The sequence below is a fragment of the Carcharodon carcharias genome, chromosome 26 (genome assembly GCF_017639515.1).
Source record: "Carcharodon carcharias isolate sCarCar2 chromosome 26, sCarCar2.pri, whole genome shotgun sequence".
Lineage (NCBI taxonomy): Eukaryota > Metazoa > Chordata > Chondrichthyes > Lamniformes > Lamnidae > Carcharodon > Carcharodon carcharias.
In genome coordinates, this window is record NC_054492.1 from 12,532,792 (window position 1) to 12,550,449 (window position 17,658).

Consider the following 17,658-nt stretch of genomic DNA (forward strand, 5'->3'; position numbering starts at 1 on the left):
CATCTTCTTCCTTGTGACTGTCCAGTGGTGGTATTCCCCAGTGGACGGCTCTCTTACCATTGGGGACCTGGGCTAGAGGGTGTTGCATGCAGCAGTACCATACAACTGTAGGATGTGTCGGTTCACGGGCTCCCAAGACGCCTGTGTTTTTTTATGGCCTTGTGGAGTCCGTGGACCATGCACATGTAAGTTGTTGTAGGCTGCACCCCCTTTTTAGTTACTTGAGAAATCCTTTGCTCTTGTTTTGTTTCCCTGGAGATGGAGCACATGGTGTCCACTGGCATTATCGAGGCCTACCAAGCTCAGTGTGCACCGCGGGGACTGGAGTGCTTTATTGACCCCTTTAATCACATTTTGATTTGATATTGTAAGTTTCCTTTGTGATTTGTTTTTCTTTTGCAGTATCCCTTTAAGGGGCTGCCCTTTGTCCCTACTTTGTCCCTCGTTCTCTTTAATTTAGTTTAATTGGTTGTACTCAAATGTGTTACATCTTCTTAACCTCCCTAACCCTGCCACCTTGTCTTGTTGCTCCCCAGTCATCCACAGCAAAGGCAGAGGCAGCCTGCTGACTGCTTTGCCCTGTCTCTGATTACCTTGATGGGTGTCCTCTGGAGGGCCAAGACCCAAAGGGCCCCGGCCTGTTTTCTGGGACCTACTGTGTGGCAGTGTCACCCTCAGCGAGCTGTGGAGCTGGAGCAGCTAAGGTCACAGGAAGAGGGGATTCGGATGGGCTGGACACTCCTGGAGTCACCTGGGTGGATGGCCCCAGTGTGTGCACCTGTTGATCTTCCTCCCTACGGGTGCCCAAGGGCCCCTGTCTGACTCCTTGAGGAGAACAGGTAGCTGGAGTTAGATCGAGCTGCTCCACACCCCTCTTGTGTACACATGTTGGAGGCCAATTATGGCGTCAGCAATGGAGTTCAGCCCGTGCAGCAGTGCAGGAGTGACATCCTGGACCAAGGTCTCCATGGCGGCCGCCATCCTACCAGTGTTGACCTCGGCACATTGGCATGCTGGTGCTATCACCTCAGACTGAAGGCGGATGGACTCCTCCATTGTGCTTTACAATCTGAGGAGTGCAGCAGATATCCCTTCCTGATGCCTTTGCAGCTGCAGCAGCTGTGACATGATCGAGTCCAGAAGCTCAGACTTAGAAACGTTTTAGCCTCCAGCAGTCCTCCAAGAACCGGACACTTGGGAAGTCCCTGCAGTGGATCAGACAGTGCGATGTGCTCACCAGGTTGTGATCCCGAGGCTACTCTAAAGCTAGGTCCCACTGAGGTGTGTGTCTCAGCACTGGTGGAGGGTGTGGGTGAGCGCTGTGATGGGACTTCAGGGAGGGTGCCTCCAGATTCCTCTCCAGAGATTTCTTTGGGACTTGATTGGAGGCCCTGGGTCATGGACTCTGTCGGCTGTTTGGAAGATTACCTGTGAAAGTAAGGAGAGATAATTAGTGCATGGCAGTGGCCTGTGAAACAGGACACATCACTCACAGCATGGTTATCTGATGGACGTTGCACTGCTGGATTCTCACTTGGTAGAGCAGCGCTGACCTCACCGTCAGCACAGGAACAGTCCAGATCATCACCGGTCAGCTGGATGGCTCTGTTTTCCAAGTCCATGAGGACCTTGATTTCAGGCCTTCCTCCACCTGTCTGCGACCTCTCCCTGTTGTTGTGTGCCAGCATCTCCTGCATAAGAGATGGAGAGACTGTAAACAAGACGCCTGCCAGGCCAGCTGCTAAGTATAAAAGCAAAATACTGCAGATGCTGGAAATCTGAAACAAAAACAAAAGTAGCTGGGAAAACTCAGGAGGTCTGACAGCATCTGCGGAGAGGAACACAGTTAACGCTTCGAGTCCGTATGACTCTTCATCAGAACTCTTCATCTGATGAAGAGTCAGACGGACTCGAAACGTTAACTGTGTTCCTCTCCGCAGATGCTGTCAGACCTGCTTTGTTTTCCCAGTTACTTTTGTTTTTGTTTCAGATGATAAGTATGCCTGGCCTGTGTGAGTGGTGAGTGGTCCCATGGACGGGATGAGGACAATGAAGGTAAGTGTGAGAGTGTGAGTAGTGATGTCCCTTGAATTGGCAGTGAGTGAGGGCCCTGTGGATGTGTGATGGGTTTGTGAGTGTTTGAGTTGAGAGTGATGAGAAGAGCGACTTACCCTGGGGGAACGGAGGAGGTCATTCATCCTCTGGCGGTATTGGGTGACTGTCCTCTTCTGAAGGGTGTTGGCACTGACCACCGCTGCCACCACCTCCCAAGCCGGTTGATGTTGCTGCCCATCCTGCATCCAGAGCGGGAGGTAGAAGACATCGTGGCAGGCCTCCACTGCATCCAAAAGGCGCTCGAGGGGCACATCATTGACCGTGGGGCTGCAGTCTTTTTGCCTTTCAGGGTGATGTCCTTTTTGCAGCAGTGGTGGGCTGTAAGCACTGAGAGCTGTGTGTGTGGCTGCACTTTAAATGTGGCGCCCGGCGTGATGAACTGGTGAGATGATGATGCGAGTGAGAGCCTGCCCACCGTGGAAGCGGTGTGTTTCCTAGGAACACATAATTAATGCAGCGGGTTTGGGACAATACGGCGTGAAAGGCCGCCATTGCGGCAGACGGTTAAAGTGTCATTTTACCACCCACTACCGCACTTAGTGCAAACCTGGGACAATTCCACCCTTGGTCAAAGAGATATGTTCTAAGGACCATCTTAAAGGAAGGAGGAATGGTAGAGTGGTAGTGACGTTTAGGGAGGGAATTTAATAACTTAGTGTCCAGGCGGCTGAAGGCATGGCCACCAGTGGTGGAGCAATTAAAATTGGGAATGATCACGAAGCTAAAATTGAAAGAGTGAGGAAACCTAGGAGGGTTGGAGGGCTGGAGGTTACAGAGATAGAGAGTGATGAGGCCATGGAGGGATTATCAAGGTGTTGCTTTACCAGGAGCCATATTTTTTTAATTTATTCACGGGATATGGGCTTCGCTGGCTGGGCCAACATTTATTGCCCATCCCTAGTTGCGCTTGAGGAGGTGGTGGTGAGCTGCCTTCTTGAACCGCTGCAGTTCATGTGGTGTAGGTACACCCACAATGCTGTTCGGGAGGGAGTTCCAGGATTTTGACCCAGCGACAGTGAAGGAACAGCGATATATTTCCAGGTCAGGATGGTGAGTGACTTGGAGGGGAACTTCTAGGCGATGGTGTTCCTATGTGTCTGTAGGTCAAAAAGCACAGGAGTGATGGGTAAACAGAACTTAGTGCGTGTTAGGACACAAACAGCAGTATTTTAGATGAGCTCAAGTTTATGGAGGATGAGGGAAGGGAGGCCAGCCTGCAGAGCACTTGACTATTCAAGCCTCGAGGTAACAAAATGTGGATGAGCATTTAAGCAACAGATAAACTGAGGCAGTGGCAAAGATGGGTGATGTTGTGGAGGTGGAAGTAAGCAGTCTTGGTAATGGAGCCGATACAGAATCAGCAGTTCATCTCAGGGTCAAATAGGATGCCAAAGTTGCAAAGGTTTTTGGTTCAGCCTCAGACAGGAACCAGGGAGAGGAACGGAGTCAGTGACCAGAGAATGGAGTTTGTGGCAGGGACTGAAGACATTGCTTCGGTTTTCCCAATATTTGATTGGAGAAAATTTCTCCTCATTTAGGACTGATGTTGGACAAACAGCATTAAAAATTAGTAAGCAGATGTCATTTGATACTAACATTGATGACTTTTTCCATCTGATGCTTGGGGGTAGGTTGATAGCGTGGCACAGGCTTAGTTAGATTTGCCCTGGTTTCTGTAGATTGTACCTACCCGAACAACCTGTCATATTGATGGGCAGATGCCAGTATCAAAGCTGTATTGACATAGATTGGCTGGGGGGGGTTAAGGGTGCAGTGGGAGCAATTAGTGTTGGTGCACAAATTTTCAATACTACAGCTGAGGTTCTGTCAGAGCTCAGCGCACTCCACCATTTCTTAATGTCATGTAGAATGAATTGATTTGGCTGGATATTTATATCGGCGATGGTGGAGACTAGCAGGGAGGGTACCAAAATGAATTGCCCACACGACACTTTTGACTAAAGATGTTTGGAAACAGTTCAGCCTTATCTCCTGCTGGGCTTCGCAATTAATGTGGCCGGGAATGTTTGTGCAGCCTCCCCCTGTATTTAGTAGTCTGATTGCTCACCTTGATTGGATGTGGTTTGGGTACGGACCTTTGCTCTGATCAGTTGGGTGTTGAGCAGCTTGGCTCTGTCCATAGCCTGCTGCTTTTCATCTTCAACCCTCTTTTGTTGGAGGTCCAACAATAAGTTTAAATCAGGTCTGAGAATCAGGATTAAACAGCAAGATCAGTTCTAGCTGTATCAGATAATATGTTAGTTTTATTTATGTCTTGAATTATATCCAACATAAAGATGCTGGTTCAAGGAACAACTTCTGAAAAGGTTGTTGGCATAAATGACCAGACCAGGTGCTGCAGAGTGTCAAAAGCTAGAAGTATTTTCACCAAAGAATTGGGGGAGCCAATTGCTCCTCACCACTGTATTTCTAAAATATAAATGTAGAATTCTTTTCAAGTATTATTTGGTGCTATTAGCTGCAACATTCAAGTCTAAAAAACGCAGCGTTGATCAGAAATCTCCAAACATCTGATTGTGGTTCAGATCCCACTTTAGAGATTTGAGGTTGACGTGAGAGAGCTCGTGATTGAGAAATGGTAGGCGAAATCCCTGCAGATTTAAAACGGGCTGGACATGCTGTCTGTGTGTGGGGAGCTTGGGGGTGGAGGGGAGATGGGGAGGGGGTAGAGGGCTTGGGAGTGGGGGAGGTGCGAAAGGAGGGAGTGGATGAGGGGGTGTTGGGGGCTGGTTGGAGGGAAGGTTAGATGGGAACTTGCATAGTAATTATATATAGAGACTTTATAAACGTTAACATGTATCACTAGCACGCGAAACCTTAAATTATAGTGAATAAATGAAGACTTGGCACACCACTTCTGAAAGGCTGCTGACCCCTGATCTAGGCTGACAGCTCAGTGCAGTAATGAGGGAGTGCTGCACTGTAATGAATGTCATCCATGTCACTATTCTGAAGAAAGGATGGGGAGACCTTCCCAGGGTTAGTAGCTAATATTTATCCTGCAATCAGCACTAAAACAAAATCTGGTCATTTGTTGCGTTACTGTTTGTGGGAGTTTTCTCTGTGCAAATTGGCTGCTGCGTTCCCTACATTAAAATAGTGAATATACTTCAAAAAGTACTTAATTGACTGTAAAGTGCTTTGGGATGCCCTATGGTTGTGAAAGGCGCTATAAAAATACAAGTTCTTAATCTCATCTTACCTATTGGTTATCTGATGGGGCTTTGGGTACGAATTGCAAGCAAACCTCTGGTAAGGACCTGGTGCTTAATCCCTAGCATGCCACTAGTCACCTTACGTTATTCTCAGATTCACAATTATGTGTACAAGCGAAGCACAAAACTTTCTGCATCTGCTCAGTGAGACTGAAGTTAAGCTCCTCCCTTGTCTGTACAAAGAAATCAAGATTTTTTTTATTCATTCATGAGATGTGGGACCATAAATGCTGGTGAGACCAGCATTTATTGCCCACCCCTAATTGCCATAGGTGGTGTGAGCTGTCTTCTTGAGCCGCTGCAGTCCATGTGGTTTGGAATACCCAGTGCTGAGTGAGTTCCAGGATTTTGACCCAGCAACAGTGAAGGAATGGCGATATATTTCCAAGTCGGAATGGTGTATGGCTTGGATGATGGTGATGGTGTTCCCATGTGCCTGCTGCCCTTGTCCTTCTGGATGGTCACAGTCATGGGTTTGGAAGGTGCTGTCTAAGGAGGCTTGGTGAATTCCTGCAGTACATCTTATAGATGGCACTCACTGCTGCTACTATGCTTCGGTGGTGGAAGGAATGAATATTTGTGGCTGGGGTGCTAATCAAATGGGCTGCTTTGTCCTGGATGGTGTCAAGCTTCTTGAATGTTGTTGGAGCTGTATTCATCCGGGCAAGTGGAGAGTATTCCATCAGACTCCTGACTTGTGCTATTTATTTGGTGGACAGGCTTTGGGGAGTCAGGAGATGCTTTACTTGCTGCAGGATTTCTAGCCTCTGACTTGCTCTTGTAGGCACAGTACTTATATGGCTAGACCTGTTCAGTTTCTGGTCAATGGTAAACCCCAGGATGTTGATAGTGGGGAAAATTCAGCTATGATAATGCCATTGAATGTCAAGAGGCGATAGTTAGATTTTCTCTTGTTGGAGCTGGTCATTGCCTGGCACTTGTGTGGCATGAATGTTTTATGCCACTTGTCAGCCCAAGCCTGGATATTGTCCAGGTCTTGCTGCATTTGGACATGGACTGCTTCAGTACCTGAGGAGTCACAAATGGTGCTGAACATTGTGCAACCATCAGCGAACATCCCCACTTCTGACCTTATGATGGAAGGAAGGTCATTGATGAAGCAGCTGAAGATGATTGGGCCTAGGACACTACCCTGAGGAACTCCTGCAGTGATGTCCTAGAACTGAGGAGATTGACCTCCAAGAACCACAGCCATCTTCCTTTGGGCTAGGTATGACTCCAACCATCGGAGAATTTTCCCCCTGATTCCCATTTACTCCAGTTTTGCTAGGGCTCCTTGATGTCATAATCAGTCAAATACTGCCTTGATGTCAAGGGAAGTCACTCACACCTCGCCTCAGGGGTTCAGCTCTTCTGTCCATGTTTTGCTGTAGTCAGATGTGTCAACTCATTAGTATCACTGCACATGTTCAATAGAATTAATTGTACCATATTTGGAACAATTAATACCAACAGACAAGGAGCACTTTAATTGAAAAAGCTGTTTCTGTCAAATCCCTGATTACAGCTCTGAGATAACTATGAGAGCTTGATCTTTTGAGGCCAGACATGGTTAACCATGTACTTTATCTATTGTCCTTATGTAAGAGTTGGTGACCCACTACTCTGATAATCAGTTAGGGATGTCTTCACCTTGCCTCTAAACAGATAGCTGCCACTGAATGCCATGTCAAGTTTTAAACCCAATATCCCAAAACCAACTTTTTCAGTCTTCATTGAAAGAGGTGATCAATTTGCTTGCATTGGGGATGCCTGCCATTCAGGTATGATGACATTTTCTAAATAGGATTTGGTTGCTTTCAAGGTAAACCATGCAGTGTTCTTGAAATCGTATTGCAATTACTATGTCAAATGGTTTATTTAATTTTCCTAGGTGAACTAGGATAATCACAGAATCACAGTGCAGAAGAGGCCCTTCAGCCCATCGAGTCTGCACCGACACGTGAGAAACATCTGACCTACTTACCTGATCCCATTTACCAGCACTTGGCCCATAGCCTTGAATGTTATGATGTGCCAAGTGCTCATCTAGGTGCTTTGTAAAGGATGTGAGGCAACCCACCTCCACCACCCTCCCAGGCAGCGCATTTCAGACCATCACCACCCTCTGAGTAAAAAGGTTTTCCACACATCCCCCCTAAACCTCCTGCCCCTCACCTTGAACATATATCCCCTCATGACTGACCCTTCAACTAAGAGGAACAGCTGCTCCCTATCCACCCTGTCCATGCTGCTCATAATCTTGTACACCACGATCCGGTCGCCCCTCAGTCTTCTCGGCTCCAACGAAAACAACCCAAGTCTATCCAACCTCTCTTCATAACTTAAATGTTTCATCCCAGGCAACATCCTGGTGAATCTCCTCTGCACCCCCTCCAGTGCAATCACATCCTTCCTATAATGTGGTGACCAGAACTGCACACAGTACTCCAGCTGTGGCCTCACCAAGGTTCTATACAACTCCAACATGATCTCCCTACTTTTGTAACCTATGCCTCGATTGATAAAGGCAAGTATCCCATATGCCTTTTTCACCACCCCACTAACATGTCCCCCTGCCTTCAGAGAGCAATGGACACACACACCAAGGTCCCTTTTTCCCTCAGAACTTCCTAGTGTCATGCCGTTCATTGAATACTTCCTTGTCAAATTACTCCCAAAGTGTATCACCTCACACTTTTCAGGATTAAATTCCATCTGCCACTTATCTGCCCATTTGACCATCCTGTCTATATCTTCCTGTAGCCCAAGAGACTCAACCTCACTGTTAACCACCCGGCCAATCTTTGTGTCATCCGCAAGTTTACTAATCCTACCCCCCACATAGTCATCTATGTCGTTTATATAAATGACAAGTAATAGGGGACCCAGCACAGATCCCTGTGGTACGCCCCTGGACACTGGCTTCCAATCACTGAAGCATCCTTCTGTCAACACCCTCTATCACCTACAACTGAGCCAATTATGAATCCACCTTATCTAATTACCCTGTATCCCATGTGCATTTACCACCTTTATAAGTCTCCTATGTGGGACCTTGTCAAAGGCTTTGCTGAAATCCATATAAAATACAGAAACTGCACTACCCTCATCTACACCTGGTCACCTCCTCCAAAAATTCAATCAAATTTGTTAGGCATGACCTCCCTCTGACAAAGCCATGCTGACTATCCCTGATTAAACCTTGCCTCTCCAAGTGGAGATAGATTCTCTCCTTCAGAACTTTCCCCAATAGTTTCCCTACCACTGCCGTGAGACTCACTGGCCTGTAGTTCCCTGGCTTATCTCTATAACCCTTCTTAAATAGCAGAACCACATTAGCTGTTCTCCAGTCCTCTGGCACCACCCCTGTCGCTAAAGAGGAATTAAAAATTTGGGTCAGAGCCCCTGCGATCTCCTCCCTTGCCTCCCTCAGCAGTCTGGGACACAAATCATCCAGTCCTGGAGATTTGTCCACTTTTAAGCCTGCCAACACCTCCAATACCTTGTCACTCCCTATATCAATTTGCTCAAGAACCTCGCAGTCTCTCTCCCCGAGTTCCATACCTTCATCCTCATTCTGTTGGGTGAAGATGGATGTGACGTATTCGTTCAACACTCTACCGATGTCCTCTGGCTCCACCCATAGATTGCCCCCTTGGTCCCTAATGTGCCTTACTCTTTTCCTGGTTATGCTCTTCCCATTGATATACTTATAGAATATCTTGGGATTTTTCCTACTTTTACCAGCCAGAGCTTTCTCATATCCCGTCTTTGCTCTTCTAATTGCTTTCTTATGCTCCACCCTGAACTTTCTGTACTCTACTAATGCCTCCACTGATTTGCTTCCCTTGTACCTGCTAAAAGCCTCTCTTTTCCACTGTAACACTAGTAGCACTGTAGCATCTAGCTATTTCTTATACCTATCTGAGCTTTGACTTTTAGGGATATACTTTGCTCTGTTCACCAAGAAGAAAAAGTGACACTGATTTACATTGAAAAATTAATTCTAACAAAGAAATAAACAAGAGAGCAATTTCTCCCCAGTCTCATTTTCTGGAGTTCCTTGAGAAATCATCAATGGTGTGAACCATCAAGGATTCATAAAATGTGACTTTTAGTCGACGATGTTGGTATTTCACATTTTGGATATCGCCTTATCTTGGAGCTTCTCTAGATGACCATCATAACTTTGGTGGAAGATCATTGATGTGTCTGACAGGGGTTTCCATAGTGAGAAATGCGGAGAACACTCACCGCACTGATCACTTTATTTTAACCGCTGACAATATATTTTCCAGAAATCTGCAAAGCAGTCGCGAAAATCCTCTGATCAGGAAGGCAAAGACGAGGGTGATAAGGACATCAAGGAGGAGGAAAGCAAGAGTGGTTCAGAAGCAGGAGAGGCAGATGGTGATACAAAAAACACTGCTGAGCATCAGAAAATGAATGAAGAGGTAAAATTATCCATTCTGCTGACAACTGATTGCTTTGGAGAATTCTGAGGAGGAATTGAGATTCTTGATTGGCCACCGGTTTGTTGTCTGACAGGAGAGTGGTGGTTACGGGGATGGGTAAATACTCTACACATGGGTCCGATTGTCTTTTTCCCTTCCTTATAGGCTCATAGAATTTTGTAGCACAGGAGGCCATTCAGTCCATCAAGCTTGTACTGGCTCTTTGAAGACCTATACAGTTAGTTCCACTCCCCCACTGTTTCCCCGTTGCTCTGCAATTTTTTTTGTCTGTTGAGTTCCCTTTGATGGATGTTGTTGAATCTACTTCTACCAGCCTTTCAGGCAGCGCATTCTGGATCATAGCATGTAATCATAACAAATCTTAACCTTCTTTTCATGTCTTGCACTGCAGTCTTCATGCAGGCTGCTACCTCATAAATAACAGATTTCCTGTAAAGCTGTTGGAAGCATGAATCACCAAAACATTAACGCTTGAGAAAAATAACAAATCACAATTTAAAGCCATTTTGCTTCCAACATTATTAAAATTAAAAACTTACTTGAATTGATTTTAAAGGCTATTCTTTGATATTCATATTCCAAACTATCACAAGGAATGTTTTCTTATCAATGGACTATATCGGGTAATTGAAGACCAAATCCAAATTTTAGATAGAGTAGGTATAATCAGTCCTAAACCCTGCGATTTTATCGATCAGTTTTACCCCAAACTCGCCTGCTCTAACCTAATATATCTTGACATATTCTTTAGTCTTAGCTATTCATTGGTGTGTCCTTCATTTCTCCCCATATCAGGACTGTACTGGAATACATGAGCACAGGGATTGCTAGACAGCAAAAGACCATTTAGTTCATCCTCTTAACAACCCTGGTAATCACATGATAATGGAATTTTCGAAAATTCATAACAATCCCTATCAACAAAGATATGTTTTGTACTACTTCATGTGAATTTATTGTGCTTCTCAAGGCTGTGTAAAAGTAAGTGAAGAGCTGGGAAAAGATAGCTTTTAGGATGTAAAAGACAGTGTGTGGGCTGCAGATAAAAATCCTTTTAAAGGAACCAATCTAATTCTGATTTTTATTCTGCTGGCACTTTTTACCCTCTGCGTAGAGTGTATGTGACAAGAAAACAGTTCTAATGTGAGCCTCATCTATGAATATAATTAGATTTGAGGTTTGCTATAGCAGAAACCCAGACACAAATCTGAATCTTGAGCACCAGGCCACTGTGACAGCCTTCGTGTGATAGCAGATTCAATAGTAGCCAATTCAAAAGGGAATTGGATAAATACTTGAAGGATAATAAAATTGCAAGAATTTGGTGAAAGAGCACAAAAGTTGGACTAACTAGATTGCTCTTTGAAAGAGCTGACACAGACTGATAGGCTAAATGGCCTTCTTCTGAATAGCGTAATGACTCTCACTATCTATACTCAATATACTGGATGCATTGGTTGTCATCTTCCAAAATTCTGGAACAGTCCCAGCAGATTGGAGGGTGGAAAATATAACCTCACTATTTATAAAAGGAGGGAGGGAGAAAAGAGGGAATTACAGACCGGTTAGCCTAACCTCATAAGTAGAGAAAATGATAGAGTCTATTGTAAAGGATGCAATAACAGGACACTTAGAAAATTTCAACAGGATTAGACAAAGTCAACATGGATTCATGAAAGGGGAAATCATGTTTGACAAGGCTACTGGACCTTTTTGAGGACTTCACTAATAGAAAAGATAAGGGAGAACCGGTGCGTGTGGTGTATTTGGATTTTCAGAAAGCTTTTGTAAAGTCTCACATAAGAGGCTAGTGTGTAAAATTGAAGCACATGGGTTTGGGGGCATGGATTGAGAATTGCTTAGCAGACAGGAAACAGAGAGTAGGAAAAAATAGGTCTTTTTGGAGTGGCAGGCAGTGACTAGTTGGGTACTACAGCGATCAGTGCTTGGGCCCCAGCTATTCACAATATATACCAATGATTTGGATGAGGGAACCAAATGTAATATTTCCAAGTTTGCTGATGACACAAAACTAGGTGGGAATGTGAGTGCTGAGGAGAATGTTAAGAGGCTTAAGGTGATTGAGACAGGTTGAGTGAATGAGCAAATACATGGCAAATGCAGTATGACGTGGATAAATGTGAAGTTATCCATTTTGGTAGGAAAAGCAGAATGCCAGAGTATTATTTAAATGGTGATAGATTGGGAAATGTTGATATATAAAGGGACCTGGGTGTACTTGTATACCAATCACTGAAAGCAGCATGCAGGTGCAGCAAACAGTTAGGAAGGCAAACGATATGTTGGCCTTCATTGTGAGAAGATCTGAGTACAGGAGTAAGGATGTCTTACTGCAGCTGTACAGAACCTTGGTGAGACCACACCTGAAGTATTATGTGCAGTTTTGGTCTCCTTACCTAAGAAAGGATATACTTACAATAGAGAGTGCAGCAAAGTTTCACCAGGCTGATTCCTGGGATGGCAAGCTTGTTGTATGAGGAGAGATTGGGTCAACTAGGCCTGTATTCACTGGAGCTTAGAAGAATGAGAGAGGATCTCATTGAAACGTATAAACTCTGACAGGGCTCGACAGACTGGTTGCAGGGATGATGTTTCCTCTGGCTGGGGGTCTAGAACGAGGAGTCACAGTTTCAGGATACATGGTAGGCCATTTAGGACTGAGATGAGGAGAAATTTCTTCATTCAGAGGGTGGTGAACCCCTGGAATTCTCTACCACAGAGGCTGTGGAGGCCAAATCACTGAATGTATTTAAGAAGGAAATAGATTTCTAGACACTAAAGGCATCAAGGGATGTGGGGAGAGATAGAGAGTATGGTGTTGAGATAGAGGGTCAACCAAATGATCATATTGAATGGAGGAGCAGGCTGGAAGGGCCAAATCACCAACTCCTGCTGCTATTTTCTATGTTTCACACATGAAAGGTGACTGTCAGCACCCATGAAAACTCATGTCCCAGCACAAGTTACCATCTCCAGGAGAGGAGGTGGAAATTGGATGAGGAGAAGTTATTTGACTGAAGCTCATTCTCCATGGATTTCAGGATGGATCCATCATCCTATGGAAAAGTCAAAAGAACATGGCCCAGAATTTTACATTGACAGTTCAGGCGCGTGCCTGACCTGAACACCTGTGAAATTGTGCGAAATGGCGTTGGGCATGTGTCCCGCTGTCATTGCACACGAGAGCAAAATTGACGTCGCCGGACGCAAACAGGAGTTGGAGCCGTGACCGCCAACAATTAAAGCCAATTAAGGTCATTAAAAACCCTATTGTCTACAACTTTATGTTGCCCATGTGATTTCACACTCGTCGCACAGGCAGGCGAGCAGCCTATTTTTAACGAAACCCCATCCAAGGGCATGATGAAATGTCCAGGGTGAAATATAATTCAAAAAAATATCTGGGGACTGAGGTTTTTTTTTGAGTTCTGCTGTCAGGTGCTTGAAAGTGCAGCATAGAGACCAGTTTGGTACAATTTTTTCTTGTCACTCGATCTGTCCAGGTCTGCAGCTTCCCTGAGGCAGCTCCGCAGCAGCTGTCTGCCTTCAGGGAGCTCGCTAGAAATGCCCACCCGCACCCTATTGTCTGCGCCCACCCCCCACCGGCAGAGCTGAGGCTTTCTCAGCGTGCGTTTCATGCTCGCTGCCCGTTAATTGGCCAGCCAGCGTGAAGTTGCGTTCGGCGGCCAATTGTGGGCAGAAACACATCAGCTCCCAGGCTCGCTGACTTGGCGCAAATGCCAAGCGTGAAATTCAGGCCCTTTTTAAAAGATTTCCTCCACATTCGGACAATTCACAGATTGACAAAATATTATGACTGATGAATGTGCATTTCCTTTAGAATGTTGTTCGATTCTATGTTTTATGAAGGCATTGGGATCAGCTTTTGAAGGGCAAATATTCCATTTGAAGTTCATTCTTTGAAGAGAAGTTGGCCTTCATTGAATTTAGAGTAGTATCATATATATAAGTCTCGGGGAATTTATTTTGATTTTGATTACTGTTCATAACTCAGTAAATTTTTGACCTTTTTAATATCTGAATTAAGTGAGGTAAGGACACGAAATGGAAATTTTTGCTCAAAAAATGGAAGTATCAGATAATTTGAATTTAAGCAACTTTGAGTTCAGCACAAATTGTACTCTGTCATTGAAAATGTTCTTACACCTTTTCAATGACCTTTTCACACCTACAAAATTTGCTTTAAGCAAAACAACGACATTTAATAATAAAATTCTGAAAACATTCAGCAGTTCAGGCAGCATCTTTCAAGAGAGAAAACGAGCTGGATTTAGCCGACCCAACAGGGGTCTCACCCACCAATCAGAGAACCGGCAGGGTATCCTTTCTATCTTCCTCAGGGGACTTAAGTGGCCACCAAAGGCCAGGAGCTCTCCAGCACCACTGGGAGTGGTGGCAGTTGCTGGTAATGCACCCACCGGAGGCTCAGGATTACCCGACGGACTCCAAGCCAAAGGTGAATGAGAGCGGGGTGAGGGTCATGGGGTGGGGGACGAAGGATGTGGGGCAGTGGAGCCTAAGGCAAGGGCAAGGGGATGGCTTTCAATCCCCCTCTTCCCAGGGCCAGGTTCCTCAGTCAGGCAGGCCTGATAATGAGGGACACCCACAGGAGGCCACTGGCAAACCCGATAGGATTTGCTGGGCAGCCTTTAGGACGCACAGAAAGCCATGTGGCTCCCACTTAATCCCTGAGCCACCACTGAATTGTGGTGGGCTCATAGCAGCTGTGAATTGGCTCATGAATGAACCTAATTGACATCCCACTGATAGCAGCTGGGAATCCTGCATCAACTCTTTCCATCCTCTAACTTAACCGGGAGGAGGTTTTGCCGCTGCCGTGAGACTGACTCTCCTGAGATTTGTTTTTTATTCATTTACAGGATTTGGGTGTCTGGCGAGGCCAGTATTTATTGCCCAACCCTAATTGCCCTGGAGAAGGCGGTGGTGAGCTGCCTTCTTGAACCGCTGCAGTCTGTGTGGTGTAGGTACACACACAGTGGTGTTAGGGAGGGAGTTCCAGGATTTTGAACCAGTGACAGTGAAGGAGCGGCGATATATTTCCAAGTCAGGATGGTGAGTGGCTTGGAGGGGAAATTCCAGGTGGTGGTGTTCCCTTGTGTCTGCTGCCCTTGTCCTTCTAGATGGTAGCAGTCGTGGGTTTTGAAGGTGCTGTCAAAGTAGGCTTGGTGAATTCCTGCAGTGCACCTTGTAGATGGTACACACTGCTGCTACTGTTCATTGGTGGTGGAGGTAGTGAATGTTTGTGGATGTAGTGCCAATCAAGTGGGCTGCTTTGTCCTGGATGGTGTCAAGCTTCTTGAGTGTTGTTGAAGCTGCGCTCATCCAGGCAAGTGGAGAGTATTCCATCAGACTCCTGACTTGTGCCTTGTAGATGCTGGACAGGCTTTGGGGAGACAGCAGGTGTTTTATTCATCACAGGATTCCTGGCCTCTGACCTGCTGTCATAGCCACAGTATTTATATGGCTAGTCCAGTTCATTTTCTGGTCAATAGTAACCCCCAGTATGTTGATAGTGGGGGATTCAGTGATGGTAATGCCATTAAATGTCAAAGGGTAACGGTTGGATTCTCTCTTGTTGGAGATGGTCATTGCCTGGCATTTGTGTGGTGTGAATGTTACTTGCCACTTGTCAGCCCAAGCCTGGATATTTTCCAGGTCTTGCTGCAATTGGACATGGACTTCTTCAGTCTCTGAGGAATCGCAAATGGTGCTGAACATTGTGCAATCATCAGCAAACATCCCCACTTTTGACCTTATGGAAGGAAATTTATTGATGAAGCAGCTGAAGATGATTTGGCCAAGAGACTATCCTGTGGAACTCCTGCAACTGAGATGTTTGACCTCCAACAACCACAACCGTCTTCCTTTGTGTTCAGTATGACTTCAACCAGTGAAGAATTTTCCCCCTGATTTCCATTGACTTGAGTTTTGCTGGGGCTCCTTGATGCCACACTCAGTCAAATACTACCTTGATGTCAAGGGCAGTCACTCTCACCTCACCTCTTGAGTTCAGTTCTTTTGTCCATGTTTGAGCCAAGGCTGTGATGAGGTCAGAAACTGAGTGACCCTGGCAGAACCCAAACTGAGCATCAGTGAGCAGGTTATTGCTAAGCAAATGCTGCTTGATAACACTGTTGATGACCCCTTCCATCACTTTACTGATGATCAAAAGTGGACTGATGGGGCGGTAATTGGCCGGGTTGGATATGTCCTGCTTTTTGTGTACAGGACACATCTGGGCAATTTTGCACATAGCCGGGTAGATGCTAGTGTTGTAGCTGTGTAGCTGTACTGGAACAGCTTGGCTAGGGGTGCGGCAAGTTCTGGAGCACAAGTCTTCAGTGCTATTAACAGAATATTGTCAGGGCCCATTAGCCTCTGCAGTATCCAGTGCCTTGAGCCATTTCTTGATAACACGTGGAGTGAATCACATTGATTGACGACGAGCATCTGTGATGCTGGGGACCTCTGGAGGAGGCCAAGATGGATCATGCACTCGTCACTTCTGGTTGAAGATTAAGTAGGCCTGGCCACCATGTTTCCTGCCCCATATTTCAGGTCGATGTCCTTTCATCAGTCACTAACCTGAACCATTAACTCTTTCACTCCACAGATGCTGCTGGGTATTTCCAGTATTTTCTTTTTGTTTGTGTATCAGATTTCCAGCATTTCCAATATTGTGCTTATGTTTTAATTATCTTTAATTCTTCATTTCAGACTTCTATCATCTGAATCCTGGCCACTAAACATGGAGGGAGCACTTCTTGGCTGTCAAGTATTGGATATTTTACATACATTCCTTCTACCACCGTCGACATCAATTTGCAGTTTGTGCAAGCTTTTCCTCATCGTGCTGATTATAGTTTAGCGCACATGCCAGTCAGTAAAAACAAAAAAAAGTCTTTTATTTTATATTCCCTCCCTTGCGGAATGTTGTAAGCAACGTTCCACCCACATTTTACAGTACTTCATTCTTATAATCGCCTTGCTGTTCTATTATTGAGAAAGGATATGATATTTATTTTTGATGCTTGCTTTAAATGTGAAAAAATAACTTTTCTTCTTGTACTCAGCTCAGTTTCATTCTCCCCTGTGCCATCTGTTCTATGGAATTTTTTAAGCATTTATTTAGTATCTTTACACAAAAAATGTCTGTTCTACTGCTGTTCAGCAATGACTGCCTAGTAGAATAAAATTTATGGAATGCATGGATGTTGCTGTTACTTATTTTACTGCTGACTTGAAAACTAGACACCTTGGGGCAGGTCTTGTCATGAAAGAATGAGCTCCTCCCACTAGCAAATCTGGCTGACCGTTCCCGCAGCGTTGGTAAACACAAGATGAAAATGATCACATGACCATCTGGGTAGAATAGGTCACCACTAGCAAAGCAAGTGGAAGAGACCATCCAAAGGGGGTAGTGTCCCAATACGTTTCTTGGAAAGTGTTGCAAGCGTACAGTCGAAGTATTCTCCAGCTGATTACACAACTGCAGCCCTGTATGAAAACAGCTGGGCTTCATTGCACCAAAGTATGACTTTCATCACTGCGGTATCAAGAATAGCAATTATATTCATCGCCCACTAACAGTCCTTTATCTCTATTCCCAATTTACCCAGGGTCGCAATTGAATTAAACATGCACAGTCACCTGCATCTGTTTGAATGTCACAGTAAGATTGTTACACATGAAAATCAGACCATGCTAACAACACTCAGCTTTTACTTAAGTTATGCGGTGCATTCAAGTTTGCCCCAATCTCATTT

General features: G+C 45.2%; 1 protein-coding gene across 1 annotated transcript in view; it reads left to right on the plus strand.

Annotated features, from left to right (window-relative positions):
- The window catches only part of hdgfl3 (HDGF like 3), a 125,651-nt gene extending 108,551 nt beyond the window's left edge, over window positions 1-17,100 (plus strand). The window contains exons 5-6 of the mRNA XM_041175126.1: window positions 9,653-9,808; window positions 16,610-17,100. Coding sequence (XP_041031060.1) covers window positions 9,653-9,808; window positions 16,610-16,624 — 171 coding nt within the window. The 3' untranslated portion in view covers window positions 16,625-17,100. The remainder of the gene's footprint in view (window positions 1-9,652; window positions 9,809-16,609) is intronic.
- Window positions 17,101-17,658: the final 558 nt, after the last annotated feature.